Source organism: Acomys minous, assembly GCF_964271855.1.
Source record: "Acomys minous genome assembly, chromosome: 12".
Lineage (NCBI taxonomy): Eukaryota > Metazoa > Chordata > Mammalia > Rodentia > Muridae > Acomys > Acomys minous.
The window spans coordinates 59,983,723-59,999,801 of record NC_140493.1 but is presented as its reverse complement, the minus strand read 5'-3'; the positions used below and the strand labels follow the sequence as shown (position 1 = coordinate 59,999,801).

Here is a 16,079-nt window from a genome sequence, read left to right as displayed (position 1 = left end):
CACAACACACGTACACACAAAGCTAGGCAACAGAGGTGAGACAGTCTCACTGGCTGCCTATAGGGATGGACTGGTGACTACATCAGAGTAGATGACGGGGAAGATGGAGGAAGAGGCCAGAAGCTAATTCCATGCTGCCCTTCGTTTTTTTTCCCCCTTCCCCAAGACAGGGTTTTTCTGTGTAGCCCTGTTTGTCCTGGACTCCTTTTGTAGACCAGGCTGGCCTCAAACTCACAGAGATCCCCCAGCCTCTGCCTCCCCAAGCTGGGATTAAAGGCATGCGCCACCACAACTGCCTAGCTGCTGCTCTTCATTCTTAAAGGTACAGCATCTGTTGTATTAAAATGCCTGTTTTAACAATGAGGTAGCACAGAGAGAAATGGGTTCCTGTGATCTAAGAGCAGTGACAGCAGAGGAAATGGTCAATTGAAGAGAAAGGAAGACTCAGCCATTAGAGTTGTGTAGCCTCAGGACTGAGGGACAGTTAGGTGGCCTCCGGAGCCCAGAGGCCATTTGACTCAGCGCATACCTTGAGAACGCACAGGTATGTGGGTCAAAAGGCGCAAGGCACTTGGCTGAACTTACACAGCAGAGGAGCTGGATGCAGACAGATTTGTCTCTGTTCAGACTCCTTGCTTGAATCAATGACTGACTTATATACATAGAGTATGAAAATGACAATGGATCATTCAAAAAACCAACCAAACAAACACACACCCAAACTTGTAGAAAGAGAGTGTCACATTGTGGCTGTGAACCTATGTCCCAGAGGAACAGAGCCTTAAAAAAAGAAAAAAAGATTTATTTATTATGTATACAGTGTTCTGCCTGTATGTATGCTTGCATGACAGAAGAGGCCATCAGATCACATTATAGATGGTTGTGAGACACCATGTGGTTTCTGGGAATTGAACTCAGGTCCTCTGGAAGAGCAGCCACTGCTCTTAACCTCTGAGCCATCTCTTCAGCCTGGAAATGAGGCTTTAAGAAGATAAAATGGTTAATGATACCATTCGTTGCCAACTTTCTTTTAATAAAGAGATTTTCATTCAGTTATTTTGCCTTTCAGTGAGAGAGGCTGAGAAGGAGAGTGTATGCATTCCTTACCAACCCACAGCTTTGCGGGTTTTTGAAGCCCTCACTCAGCAAGGAAAGGGTAATGGTGTGGATATGTTTGTAACATTGAGAACCCAGAAAGCATGGCCCTTGTGTACACTTTGCCACTCAGAAGATAAGTCACATTCCTTATAGTTACTGTTTTAAATGCCCCAATACATATGCTAAGGTCACTGGAAGATGATGGCGAAATGGGTGACATCTACTCCACGCAGTTAGTGATAGCGTTTCTGGTGGGCCTCTGCGAATCTCAGTGTTAAGGAGTGGGGGCTGTCAAGAAACTCACGTGAGGCAGAATCTGGTGGCCTTGCAGATGGCTGACTGTGGCTGACTGCATCACGTTTGTACTCCCAGATGGAACAGGCCTCTTCCCTAAGTGTAGAAGTGATGTTTTCGGGAAGTTTGGGGCCACAGATGTTTCTAGGATGGAGGGAAACTTCTCTGTCTTTCCTGAATGTTCAATGCTTCTTCGGCTCTTACTGAAATCACAGCTTTATTTTAGAACGGAGAGTGGCAGTTCTCCGAGAGTGTCCATTGTGTCTCTATTTCCTGTACATATATAAATCTTTTCAAAAATAGATTTAATTCACTTTAGGCTCCTTGTATAAAAACCCGCTACCTGGAGCCTGGGCCCTCTTGAAGTCTGGCGTGGGTTTTCATAAGATGCTCGATGAATTCCTAATGAGCACAGTCTCTCTCCAGAGGTCCCAGGGTCAAGTAGCTATAGGGCTTGGAGATGCCATCAAAGGTGGCCTTGGTGAAGTTGCTCAGGGTGGCAGTGCAGCTGAGGTGTAGCAGTTATTTATACTGGCCATCCATAGCAGCTTCCTGGACACATGAACAGAGATGATGCCTGTCCCTCTGGGCTCAGGAGGGAGACGCACCAGCACAGAACCACAGCCTCCTGTCACCCTGCATGGAACAATGTGGGGCTTGCGGTCTTCCCCAATAAGCCTCTCCACACAGGAGCAATGGAAAGCTTGGCCAAGATGATAGCCCCTCAGATACTGGCTATGTCCTCGGACCACTTAGCATCAAGGCCAACATGACTATTGCTGTACCCAATAGCAACCAAAGTCTTGAACCTGGTCCCCACAGCAGCATCGGCACTGGCCTGATGATCTTCAGAACCTCATCCTTTAGGGATGCTCCCGGGAGGAAGTCGAACGTCTAGGATTCCTTAGTGGGCAGGGAGAGCAGGCGGATCTTCTCCAGGGACTTAGTCTCGAGCCCTTGACCGGGTGGCCCAGCCTGGTGATGGGGATCCACTCCTTGTCTTCAGCTTTACCTCCATGAGCCGCACAGCCTCTACTACTCCAGCCTCAGAAATCTGTCTGCCTCTGCCTCTGGAGCGCTGGGATTACAGATGTGCGCCACCACGCCCGGCTAAAAGGTGTGCTGTAATTATCTGAATCCCATCTATGTGAAACAACACTGGCCCATTCTTCAAGGACTCCCTCAAGCCATGGTGTTCTTGCTGACCACAAGTCCCCACTGCTCCCCGGCCTTGGTCAGAACTGGCTCTCTGCTAGAAGAGCCAGTGTGACCAAAAGTGTATCTTGCTCTTTTTAATCCAAACCGTCTGTATATCCTTGGCGTAAACTATTTTATATTTATCCATGAATGTGTGTCAATAGATTCAAATCTTTTTTATGTAGCTGCAGCTTGACACTTGGGGTGTGATATTTTATTCCAAGTGTGTATGTTCAGCAATCTTTGCCTTTTGGTGTTCTTTTACTCCCTTCCTTCCTTCCTTCCTTCCTTCCTTCCTTCCTTCCATCCTTCTTTCCTCTCTTCCTTCTTTCTTTCTTTCTTTTCTTATGCTTAGGGATGAACGCATTTTGTGTTGTTGAATCTGTCTGTCTTTCAGGCCATTTCTAAAGCTTGAAGGTTGCTTTATGCATCACGCGTCACTGTTCCCCAAGCAGCTCTGCAGGGGAAAGGGATTGTTAACATGGACCCGGGGAAGACGCTTAGGCCTGGTGTCCCATTGTGACTACATGGCGCGCACATGAGAATTCTCCTGGAGCCAGACTAGAGAAAGCGAAAGGAAGCTGTGCTAGGATTGTCTCTGTCCAGGGTCAGAAAAGGAAAAAGAAAGACAAACAGTGAATGGCGCTGGCACCAGGGACAGCTGACCCGGTAGTGAAGCCAGAGAAGGCCGTGAACTTGGCCAATGAAAACTCAAAACTATGAACAACAGGATGGAATAGATGCAGGGTCCTTCTACATGGCGGAGTGAGCGCCACCTGCAGGCTTACAGGAGAATATTTGCAGAGCGCTCCCTCATCTTCCCGTGGCAGCAGTAACTCAGGGAAGAATGCCCCTTTATTTCTTCCCCTGATGATATATTTTTTTTAACTTCATAATTGTAAGCAGAGGGAAGTCACGCAGGGAAGTCACATTTGCCCGGAAGCTGTCTGTGCCTAGGAGCGGACTCCATGGGCTGTTCTAGTGATCCGTACTGAGTTACCCAGCAGGTGACAGCGAGCCAGGGAACTCAGCCTGTTTTGCCACATGGGTTCAAAACTCAGGTGCATGGAGTGAGCCTGAGACCGGAAGAGCAGGCCACGTGGGCGAGTCGGCATCGCTCATGGGTCAGAGTGTAGCATGCAGAGCTATGAGTGTTCTCATTGGGATGGGAGAGAGGAAGTTGAGGCTTCCTGGCTTCCTGTCCCTAGTTTTGCTTCTCATATTCGTGTGTGTGTGTGTGTGTGTGTGTGTGTGACAATATTCTTGTATGCTCTGAGAACATACCTTGCTTGGTCTCTCTGTTTTCCCCACCAGGGAGCAGAACGAAAAATCCGAGATGAAGAGAGAAAGCAGAACAGGAAGAAAGGGAAGGGCCAGGCCTCCCAAGCCCAGTGCAACAACTGTAAGTTGTCCCCTACCCCCAGTGCTGACTGTGCTAAGGAGGGCACTGCAGCCGGCCCGCTGGATCCTTCGAGAAGACAGATAGAAAGAAGCCGGCTGCAGGGAAGGCACAGACGCCCCAGGCGTGGCCTGCTTTGCCCTTGCAGTAGAGACATAGGGAAGGCAAACAGAAGCCCTCCACTTACACTCAGGACTCTAGCTGGAAGTGGAGGAACCTTCCATCCACTTCAGCACTTCCCAGAATCCCACGTTCTTTTTGTTTATTCGGGCCGGGTGAAGGGCATGTAAAGCGTAGCCAGGTCCTGAGAAGCCTTCCGGGGGAGAATCACGGACTTGGGCTGAGAGTTCTCAGGCGTGCTAACCCTTGTTCATGGGCTTTGCGGTTCCATGCAGCCTCTGACGGGAAGTTGGCGGCCATACCCTTACAGAAGAAGAGTGACATCACGTTCTTCAAAACCATGCCGGACCTGCACTCGCAGCCCGTGCTCTTCATACCAGATGTTCACTTTGCAAACCTGCAGAGGACTGGACAGGTACGACGAATCCTGCTCTTCACCCACTCCTGTGGGCCCCCTTTCCGTGGGGGTGCCGGCGCATCAGCGCAGAGGACCACAAAATAAACTCACCTTTGAGTCTAGCAGCAGAGGAAAACCAGTATCATTCCTCATAAAAAGTAACGTTTTTACAGAAAAGACTGCCTTGTGAGAGAATGCTGGCATTCTAAGGCAAAGAAAGATGTGATCTGTTGTTAGAAAATTGTTGACAGTTCATCTGCCTGTTACAATAGGTGCTTTGTGTCAGGCCGACTCTATGAGTGCACACATCGCCACCTAGTGGTGAGAGGTAGAACTGTATCAGTAACTTACTAAATGCTGGGACTAAACGGGCTTCTTGCCTTTCTAAAAGGAGAATGTTTATGTAGTGACAAGGCAGCTGTACAGCCAGAGGGTCGTGGTGTGTGTGTGTGTGTGTGTGTGTGTGTGTGTGTGTGTGTGTGTGTGTGTGTGTGTGTGTGTGTGTGTGTGTGTGTGTGTTTCTGCCTCCTCTTTTAAAAGCTCCCAAGCATGGAGCTGCACTTTCTATGGAGTAAGGTCTTCATATCAAGGGATAATTGAATTAAGCTGCCCTGCTTCCTGTTAAACTCAGGCTAAGGTACCTCCTCATTGTTGATAGCCTGATGTAGACTCTCGGCAAGACTTCTCTGAACTACACAAAGCTGCCAGTGAATCTTAAGAGGAATAGTGCCCCAGTCTGGCTGCCCCAACAGCCAGTCCCCTGCCTCACTCATCCCCCAGTGTCATACTCAAGGCAGAGTCTGAGAAAAAAGTGACTTTTAGAGTTTATTGTCCTCAGCAGGCTAAGCAGCCTGGTGGCTTCTTAGGTTTGGCCTAAAGGCCCCTTTCACAGCACCTGTGGGCTTCCCTGTGACCCTGGATTGAGACAGAGAAACTCAGAAGGGCGCCTGACTGGACACTTGGTTGTCCCGTGAGGAGCCTGTGGTCAATCACCTTGCATAGCAGGATGGGCAGTGGCTACCTGGCGGTGTTAAAGATGGTTTTCTGGGCAGTTAGAAGCTGAGAAGATGCTTGAGAGGCAGAAGGACGCCGCACTGGCCCCTGAGGGGGTGAAAACACAGCTTGCATGCATGTATTTCTGTTTAAGAAGAAACAAAATCCAATCCAGCAATAGCAATTAGAAAAACAAATCTAAATGGAAAGTTCTTCCACACATCTGAGCTAATAGCTAGACCGAGTCAATCTGGAGCAATCCACGCACCTCGGTTTGTTGTACAACGAGGCCTGGGCGTGGCAACGCCCTTGTGCTGCTAGAAGCCTCGGAGAGAGAGAGGCTGGGGAGGGACGCTGCCCAGGCCCAGGTGGGCAGGGACAGGGAGCTGTAGAAGAGAATGTCCGATGGTGACTTAGGTAATCTTGTCCACCCAAACACAGCTGTCCCCACAGCACACAGAGAGCATTCACAAAGGCCACTGGTAAGTTTTAGAAATAATGGCAGCGAGAGGCTACATACACACAACAGACTCCTCAGCATTTCTCTTTCGGTTCGTAAGGAGGCTTCACAGTTTCTTCCTTTTGGCTGTTTGTTTGTTTGTTTGTTTGTTGAGACAGGGTCTCTCTGTGTAGCCCTGGTTGTCCTGGGACTCGCTTTGTAGACCAGGCTGGCCTCGAACTCGGAGATTTGCCTGCTTGTGCCTCCACTGCCTGGCAGGAGGCTTCCCACTTTCTTTAATGCTGATTGCACTTGCCACTGGGCCCTCCTATGGACACTTGTCCTTGGACATCTTCCTCTTATAGCATGAAGACAGTGAGTGAGTGACAACAGGAAGTGAGAGGAGGAGGAGGAGGAACCTACTACCCTCAAAGCCTGTCAGGGAGAAAGCAGGCGGAGGGAGAGTGCAGGCTGAACATGACTGCCAGATTAAATGTGAGAGGAGAGAGGAGCCGAGTGATGGCCACCAGGGCCGAAAGGCTGAGATCTAAAAGCCTGAGTTATATAGGGATCAGGCTGCCAGGACAGGAAGCCCTGCCCCTGGGAGGGTAGGGGGTGGGGTGAGAAGTGCTGGGAGGAGCCATAGGTACTAAAGGATGCTGGGAGAGCTGGGAGGGGCCACAGGTACTGAGGGATGCTGGGAGAGCTGGGAGGAGCCACAGGTACTGAGATGCTGGGAGAGCTGGGAGGGGCCACAGGTACTGAGGGATGCTGGGAAAGCTGGGAGGGGCCACAGGTACTGAGGGATTCTGGGCATCTTGGTTAGCCACTCTGTCCCCCAGAGACCTAATAAGTAACCCCTACATTTTCTGTGGCTAAGGGAAACCAGGTAAGCCAGACCCCTCCAAGGAACAAACACACAGGCCCCTGTTGCTCTAATCCTGCTAACAGGAGGCCTTCTTGTGGCACGGCCTCCTGAGCCGCCCATCTATGGAGCCAGCACAGCCTTTCTAAACAGTGCGTTTAGATCTCACCAACAAATTTTCTTATTGTCGGGAACATTTGACAAAGGGGTAGAGCAACCTGATCAGACCAGGACCAGCTTTAGCTAGAAATAGTCACATTTCTGAATTTACTTTATAAAATCTAAACATTGTCCCCAAGGGGAATATGAAGAGGGTGCATTTTCTTAGACACACACACACACACACACACACACACACACACACACACACACACACATACTCTCTCTCAGCATTGCTAATCAATTGTATCTTCTTTCTTCTGAGAGATAGTTCGTACGGTAAGACAATGCGTGCGGACTTCCATGTTTTATTCCTGTCCTACATGTGTGTTGTTTCTCCCACAGGTGTACTACAACACAGATGACGAGCGAGAAGGGTAAGGCACCAGTCACTCCCCGTCCTAAGCACTTCCTGTCTGTGTGGGTGGCAATGAAACGACCATCGATCCCTGGACAGGAGACAGGACCTTCCCCTGTGCTTGTGACTTAGAGCTGAGAAAGGGGCTGGGGTGGGGGTTGGGGTTTGGGGGGGGATGGATGGATGCAGCTGTGTGACCACCTTTCTCCCTGCGTGCCCCACTTTCTGTGCCCCCCCCCCCCACTATGATCTGCCTTTGAATGAATGGTAATTTTACAGAAGTGGCCCATCTCTCACCGTTCGCTGAACTCTCTCTGGTAGCTCTTGCTTCCCACTGTTTGATGCCAGCATCGTTGAGAGTGTGAGGGCCTTTCCTGTTTTCAGAACAGCCTGCGCCACAGACGGCTCCTGAAGCCTTCACTCCAGCTAGATGGCTTTGGATGGGGTCTGAGTAGGTTAAGAACCTGTTCACTGTCCTGTGGGTTTTACATAGGAAGTTGTCTTCCAGTGCTTCCCGCGTGTGCCTCCGTGTAACATTGATGAGATGTTCCCCATCCTTGCAGAGAGCACACGCCCACCTATATAGGTCTTTAGGGACAGTGAACTCTTCAATGTCATTTCCACCCCTAACTCACTTTAAACACTCAGAAGTCTGCAGTTAGGAAAGGGCTGATCTTTGTTTGTTTCTTTCTTTATTTGTTTGTTTGGTTTTTGAGACAGGGTTTCTCTGTGTAGCCTTGGCTGTCGTCTACTTACTTTGTAGACCAGGCCAGCCTCGAACTCACAGAGATCCACCTGCCTCTGCCTCCCTGTGCTGGGATGAAAGGCATGCGCCACCACGCCCAGCTGAAAGGGCTGCTTTAAGCACTGAAGTGACTCTTCTCTAGGCCACATTCTATAGCACCTTCTTGAGAGGCAGGTGCCTCGCTGCCTTCTGCGTGAATATAGCCAGCGAGACAGAGTGTTCTCTGTGTATGAGGAAGCTCGTTGTATTTTTCTAAGAGCTGCGTGGACTCAGCTTTTAGGATTTAAAGGAGGAACAGTGTACTTTGGCTTTTGGAACAGCTAACTGTGCTGGCTCAGCTCCCTCACATTTGGGCCTATGCAAAGCGGAGCATGGGGCAGATGTCAAAGCTGTTCCCTCTTGGGGCTGAGAAACAAAAAGAGGATGCCTCTGCTGGCCGAGAGTGCCCTGTGTGTGTCATTTAGGCTCCCAGCCTCTTGAGTGACACTGCCCATGTTTAGTATGGTCTTCTCTGGCTAATGGAGTCTCCTTGGAAACACCCTCACAGACACACAAAATGTGCTTTACAAATCTTGAGGGTCTCTCATTTCAAATCTGTCAACAGTTGAGATCATCACAGCACGTTGTCTCTGAGGAACAGCTCCGACTTCTGTCCATTGGCTGTTGCTCTGGTCTCTGCAGAAGCCTTTTCCTCCCTCAGCACTCAAACTTCTGCAACTGTTTGTAGCTAAAATATAGTTTCATCTTTTAATATCTTAATTCCCCTCATGGGAGACTACTAAATTTGAACAAAAATAAAAAAGAATATGTACGGGCATTTTGCCTCTGTGTATATTTGTGTAGCAGTTGCATGCCTGATGCCCATGGAGGCCAAAAAGGGCATTGAGTCCCTGGAACTGGCATTAAAGATGACTGGGAGCTGTGCTGTCGGTGCTGGGTATTGAACCCAGGTCCTCTGGAAGAGCAGCCAGTGCTTTTAACCTTACAGCTGGCTCTCTAGCTTGACTACTAAACTTTGTTTGGTTGTTTGTTTTTGCTTGTTTCTGTCTTCTGAAAATTGGTTTCGGAATAAACGTGTTGAGAACCTCGTGAGTTACAGGTTAAAACCACATTCTTTCCTCAGTATCTATTGTATGCTCGGCGTTTGCATTAGTTGTATATGACTACCATCCCATAATAATTTCCTCCAAAACCACAGTCAAACCTATGCTTCCCCAGTCCGTTGTAAGACACTTCAGAGTTGGTAAAGGAAGTGTAGCCAATATCGCTGACCACTTTTCTGGAACAGAAGTTGCCAAGTGACAGACTGAGGGCCAGATCTCTTTTGGTGGTGGTGGGGATCAGCAGAGTCTCAGTCTGTAGCCCTGGATGGCCTGGAACACGCTATGTGGACCAGGTTGGCCTTGAGCTCAGAGAGATCTGACTGTATTTTCCTCCTGAGTGCTGGAATTAAAGGCATACACCATCACAGCCAGCTCCAGTCCTATTTTGAATGGCCTCCAGACTAAGAATAGTTTTCAATAGTTAAAAACCCTCCAATCAAGACTGGCATAGGATGTGACGTGCACCAGAGCCTCTGCAAGGAGTGTTTTCTGGAGCACAGCTGTATCAATTCCTTTCTGCGTTGTATATGATTTCTTTGGCTGTACAGAGGCAGAACTGAGTTGTTACAACAGGAATCTGAAAAACCTTTGCTGCTGGGCCCGGTTCAGACCAAGTTTGCGACCTTCCATCTCAAAGGAGAGAATCTGAAAGGAAGTACTTAAACTGCTTCTAGCTGCTTAGGGCCCAAACTTGTCCAGGACTGAACCTCTAAAGTCATTTGTAAATCCTCTAAGTATTGATTAGAAAGGCACGCATAGAGCTGGAGAGATGGCTCAGAGGTTAAGAGCAGTGGCTGTTCTTCCAAAGGTCCTGAGTTCAATTCCCAGCAACCACATAGTGGCTCACAACTGTCTTACGATCCGGTGCCCTCTTCTGGCCTACTGGCTCACATGCAGGCAGAACACTGTGTACTTAATACATAAATAAATAAATCTTAAAAGAAAGAGAGAAAGAAAGAAAGAAAGAAAGGCAAGCATAGTGGCTCATGCCTGTAATCCCGGAAGTCAGGGAGCTGAGGCAGGAGGATAAAGCGTTCGAGCCAGCTCAGTCTGTCTACACAGTGTAACTCCCCTCTCAGAACCAAAAGCAAGCACTTTGGTCTTTTTATCTTGGGACAGAAATAATCACATTTCAGTGGCTGGAACAGACAGAAGTGATTAGACCTATGAATTCTAATCTTTAAATCACATATTTTATAAAGAGACAGCATGGCGTCATAAAAGAATGTTGGCTTTGAGCTCAGGAAGCCAAGCCTGCCGTTTGAACTGCCACGGAGCCATAAGAAACCCCATGCCGGCCTCTCGGTCGCTGGCCTCAGTGTTCTCAGGGCTATACTGAAGAGACTGTAGACGGCTATCTCTCTTAGGTCCCCCAGCGTTTGGCATTTAGCGTTTCACTCAGTAGTGTGCCTGTGATAAAGTTCAAGGGAAGCCGCACGAGAGGCTGAAGTGACCCTGCAGACCCATGGCCTCATTGCAGTCTGTCCTTTGCAGTGACTTACCTGTAACTCCGTTGGCAAGTCTGTCCATCAGAACTGCCCGTGTTGTTGCGTGGCCATCCATTCCAAGAGCTACGTCCCATGCTCCCATGCATCTTCTCACCGAGTAACATGTGCAGTGTTGCTGCCTCCATGTGAATGCATGCTGGGTACATGGCTCTTGCTATCTGTGAAAGCAATAGCACTGCCTGGATACTTTGATGTGTATTGCTTCTGTGATTTCGCCCCGATTTCCCATTACCTGCCATGGTCAGTGAGGAAAAAAGGCTTTGAGAAATTAGGAAAACTTCTTCAAAGTCATCTAGCTAGCGCATGATCGGAGCAGGGGTTGAACCAGTTTCTGCTCTTAATTCCCAACACTCACCAACGTGACTCCACTGCCCAAGCCTCAATTCTAGACCTGTGGCTGGGCAGAGGGCAGATCCTACTGTGTAACCTTTCTGGCCTTTACCAAGGTATTTCATCTCATGAGTATTCCTGGCAGGGCCGACAGATCTCTGACCTCTGAGGACACCGTGTATGTTCACCTAGCCCTGAGGAGGTACAGTCTTCAGTGGCATGGTCACAGCCGCCATTACGACTATGATCAGGCCAAGCGCCTCACCTTTGTGATTTTTGACTTCATTTTATACTGTATGTGGCACTTAAAAAGCTGGAAAACAGCTAGTAATGTTCCTGAGTGTTTGGCTTAGTTGTCTGTAGCTCTCGGTGCTCTCTAGAAGTTTTTACCTTAAGCCCGGGGACCTATGAAGTCCTGAGCCCTAAACCTGTTTCAGACCTGGCACCTCTAAACACTTTTCTGATGACTCTTAATATCGCATGTTGCTATCAAAGGTCGTCCTTGCAACCACAACCCGATAAGCCCACGGCTGATTATGCTGCTGGCCCTGCACTGTTCCAGCTGACCACCACTGGGATGGAGATGTCAGAGAAAATACTGCCCCATTGCTCTCTGATCTTTTGAAAAGTGACATACGGTGTCATAGGCCTGGCCACTAGAAGGCCTGTGGCCTGTACTCTTTTCACTAGAGAGTGGGCATGCCATAGCTGCCTTGTTTGGTTTTGCTTTGAAGAGTAAACGAAACAGTTTAGCTCAGAACACATAAACCTTACTGACTCCTACTGGGCTTAAAGATTTGAAAGCGTAGAGAAGGTGTATTTGATGTCCCAAGAGAAATGTGGTTTATCTGAGATACTATTTTAACGACAGCATCTACTGTGGCTTGGATTAAGTTGTTCTCAGAAGTCAACCGAACTGGAAAAATAGAAACGAGACTCTTGCCTGGGGAAGTAGCTTGACTCACACAGCGTGAGAAGGTGTTTGGGAATGTTTCGGGCCATTTACCAATTATTAGTTTAATGGTGCCTGGCTGCTCTGTGGATAGAGTTTTAAAAGTCTTGTAACTCTCAGCTAATGGCCACTCCAGTTCCAAGATGAGACAAGGCAGCAAGGGCAAGACTGAGGGAGCAGTGTCCTAAGAGTTCGTTACCGTCTTCCGGTGAGACTTGAGTTTCATGTTTGTCCTTAGCTGCTCTCACTGTTTGGCACCGAGGGGAATAGTGGGAGTGCTGGCCCCCGACTTCGCTCCCTAGGCTTACCAGCATTGACCTGGGTCCCTCAACGGTGCATGCAAATAGCCATGTTTCCGATGAGCTGCATCACCTCGTGTAAGGCCAGTAGCATATTTGAGCCTTCTGTCACTGTGGACACAGGGGCTATGATTGTTCTTGCTCAGGTTCCTCAGAGTGCTCAGCGATGCCAGGAAACAAGGCAGAGGAGTGTGCTCTGTGAAGCCTGGCCTGGTGTTGACCTTTGGAGGTTAACTAAGCACCATAGGTTGACTGATGTAAGCTACTGGCACGGGTAGGAGTGTTTTCAGACTGTCTGTAGGTAGTGTGCCATGTGACTTGGCAAAGTGATGCGTGGCTCTCTGGTGGCAGGAAGGCCACTCAGGAGTCACAGGGTTCTGTGCTATCTGGAAAGTTGGGGTGAGCTCAGTGTCCATCTCCGATGCGAGACCACGTCGGGGTTGAGCTGTTCGCTGTGGATGGAAAACCCAGTCTTCTCCGTAGTTCTTTCCCTCAGGCGTCTCCAGCCTGTGACCGTCACCAGCCTCACTATCTTTGTCTAGTACTTTGGTGGTGCTTATCCTGAGTCCCTGGCACTCACATGATTCTCTCAAGAGCCTCCTTTAAATTTATTGTTTTTATTATCTTAAATTGTGTGTGTGATTGCATGTGGGTACGTACACATGTGTGCAGGTGTTCATGGAGGCCAGATGCGTTGGATCCCTTAGAGCTGGAGTTACAGGAAGATGAGCCATCTGACCTGGGTACTAGGAACCTGACTCTGGTCCTCTGCAAGAGCAGCATCCAGTCTTCACTGCTGCTGAGCCACCTCTCCAGTCACCTTAAATTTTATTAAATTAATTAATTTGTATTTGACACATCCTATTTGTACTTCTTTATAGGGCCTGGCGTGATCATGTGACAGTGTACATAATGTGTAATGATCAACTTGGTGCAATTAATATTTCCAGCTCCTCAAATATTGTGTCATCTCTATGGCAACGGCCTCCTCGTAAAGATTAGGAGACCGAGGAGCATGGAAGTTGAGCAGTGTGTGCACATCTGTACAGCAGTAAACAATGAAGCAGGGCTTTTAAATCAGTCGGGGTGGTCTGACCTAACCATTCTGCTAAGTGACCTACCAGACACCGCCTCATGGCCTGACAAGCCTAGGGAAATTACCTAGGGAAATTATAGGTCTGCATCTATGTGCCCGAGACTCAAGTACAGTAAATGTCCACTTCTCTGATTTCTCTTCTAATTTCTCTTTCTCTTAGTCTTTCTCTTCCCTTAGTGTGTTTGGAACTCATAGGGACTTTGGAAGCAAACGCAGGGTTATCAGAACTGACCCCACAGAGAATGTTCCGGGCTCAGCACCGCCATCTTCCAGGAGGTAGTGCTGGAGTCTTCTTTGGAAGAGGAGAGGACTGGGCAGCTGGGCTGAACCTCCACTGTGGCAACTAGGGAAGGGAGAACTACAGGAGGCCAGGACAGTTTCCCACAGAGGTCTGTGGAGGTGGCCTGTGTCATCTCCTACTGTGCTCCAAGGGGCCTTCAGGAGCACAGGGACAGCCAGACCTCGGATGATGTAAGGGGTTGCCACCACCTGGGTGCCGCGCAGCTTTTCTGTGGCCATGACCTTCTGAACAGAACAGGAGATACAGGCCCAGCATCCTCACCTTTGTGGATCCATCTTTCTCCCTCAATGGGGATGAGGATGGCTTGGAGCCTGCAGGGGGAGGAGAGGTGTGAACTCTGCCCCGTGATGCCACGCGCTTTGCTGTATTTAACCGTTTGTGTTCATCCTCTCCAGCAGCAGCGTCCTCGTTAAACGGATGTTCAGGCCGATGGAAGAGGAGTTTGGTCCGACGCCATCTAAGCAGATTAAAGAAGAAAACGTAAAGCGAGGTATCTCCATGCTGTGGGCCACTGACAGGGCTCAGGGCACAGGCTGTCCTGATGTGAAGGTTGAGTCATTGCCAAGCCTGGTGGGGTTTGCCTCACATGGGAGGTTTGCAGGCTTTCCCGTTGCCTTGGGAGAATGGTCACGTGTCTGCCGACTCATCCAGCAGTGACATGCGCAGTTCAGAGGAGACTGGCTGCGTGTGTAGCAGCGCAGTCTCTGCGAACCAGTGACTCGGAATTATTTAATAGATGGAGAGGATTATGAAGAGCAGGTTGGGCACGCCCATGTATGATGGTGGCTCCCAGCTTACCTCCATTCCTTGGTGCCTTTCCTCCCTAACTTTACTTAGGGATAGGGTGGACTCATAGGGAAGCCAAGAGTCACACTGGTGTGTGGAATTGTATGTCACCTCCACATTTACAGCTTGTTAGCTAGTCCAACAACGATTTTTTCAGAGCTTGTGAAACCAGGGCCAAAATTGCCACTAGAAATTATGTTGGGTTATTATTAAAAGTTAAGGTGTTAGCTCTGAAACTTCAAAGTCAGAGACACACAGAAGGTGCTGTAACCTACCAGCAACAAGAAAATCACTAGGCAACCCCCATCCCCACACCCACCCCTGAGCGCCCTTGCTTGGCACTCTGAGCTGGAGGCTCCTCCTGGTTGCCAGAAGTTTCTCACAAAGAACGGTTAACACCAAATTAACACCAAAGTCACCATTACTGGTGGTTTGGCCTTTGCAGCCACTTGCCAGGGTGACTGGGGCAGAATCACTTTGGGGCTGCGCCAGAGACTGCCTGCCTTTGGCTGCACCATGTTTGGGATGTTCATTGCTTGTTCCTGCTACTGTTTTTTTTTTTTTACTAGTGCCACACCACAAATGGAGCTAATGAAAACTGACTCTCTGGGCAAGCCCTGTAATGGTCTAGAGGCCAGGACTCCCTCCAGGATAACTGTCAACAAGGCCAGCAGGGGAAGGCTGGAGCTGCCCTGCCTTCCCTCACCTCCCCCCCCCCAAAAAAAAACCAACCCAAAAAACCAAACCAAAACAAAGCCCACCCCTTCCCTAGCACTGGTTTCCAGCCTCCCCTGATCAACATGAAAGACAATGGTTTGAGCGGAGGTTGTTTATAAATGTTTCTCATTGTAACATGACTAAAGTTGCTTTCCCCCCTCTTTTTGTTGTTGAGAGCTTCAGGAAGAAGTTACAGAATTTCCATCAAGACGCAAGACCAGTTGTGTCTTCCTCTTGACTTTGATTTTCCTTATCTGGCTGTGACTGGGGTCTGCATTCTAAGCGTTTTTTCTGTACAGCTTTTTCACACTGCCTCCTTTTACGATAGCCTTTGGGTCACTATACAGTATGACTTCAAGGGACTAAATTTGTACATTTTTGGTGATATAGTCAATCTACATATCTAATTGGCACTTCTTTTTTTATTTGATAAAGAGATGGCACTGCTATGCCAAGTCTTTCTGCCTCTCTCCTTCCTCCACGCTCTCTCTCTCTCCTCCCTTCGCCATATTCTAACTGAACATTCACTGGCTAGAGGAGGGAGTTTGAGCAGGACTCGGTCAGTGTGGTCTTTATTAGTGCAGCTTTAAGAAAGCCTTCTGGGTGGAGGGGGCAGGGGAAATGTAGGGATGGGATTTAGCTGATTTCAGTTTTTCCAGTTCAACCTTTGTGCTGCTGTGGCTGCTGCAGGTGAATGTTGGACTGTAGTTGAGATCTAGCTCATCCGTGTTTTTGTTCTGGGAGGGTTTTGTTTATTTGTTTTGTTGTTGTTATTTTTGACCTGGGCGGTTTTCCTTAGTCTGAACTGATGAGGGGGTCAGTTTTTCTTCCCTCGGGTGGGAAGTTATGCCTGCTGCCAGAAGACAGAAAGAGTAGTCAGCCCTCTGGGGTTGGATTGCAGTGGCTGTGACAGTTTTTTTCTG

At 48.8% G+C, this 16,079-nt stretch overlaps 1 protein-coding gene across 3 annotated transcripts in view; it reads left to right on the top strand.

Annotated features, from left to right (window-relative positions):
• Nucleotides 1-16,079, top strand: part of GRHL2 (grainyhead like transcription factor 2) — a 141,032-nt gene that overhangs the window by 103,937 nt on the left and 21,016 nt on the right. For 2 of the 3 annotated variants that reach the window (XM_084747941.1, XM_084747943.1), the window contains 4 exons: nt 3,904-3,991; nt 4,384-4,523; nt 7,307-7,338; nt 14,049-14,143. In XM_084747941.1, the coding sequence (XP_084604067.1) occupies nt 3,904-3,991; nt 4,384-4,523; nt 7,307-7,338; nt 14,049-14,143 (355 nt within the window). The remainder of the gene's footprint in view (nt 1-3,903; nt 3,992-4,383; nt 4,524-7,306; nt 7,339-14,048; nt 14,144-16,079) is intronic. The other variant, XM_084747942.1, reaches the window with a different exon arrangement.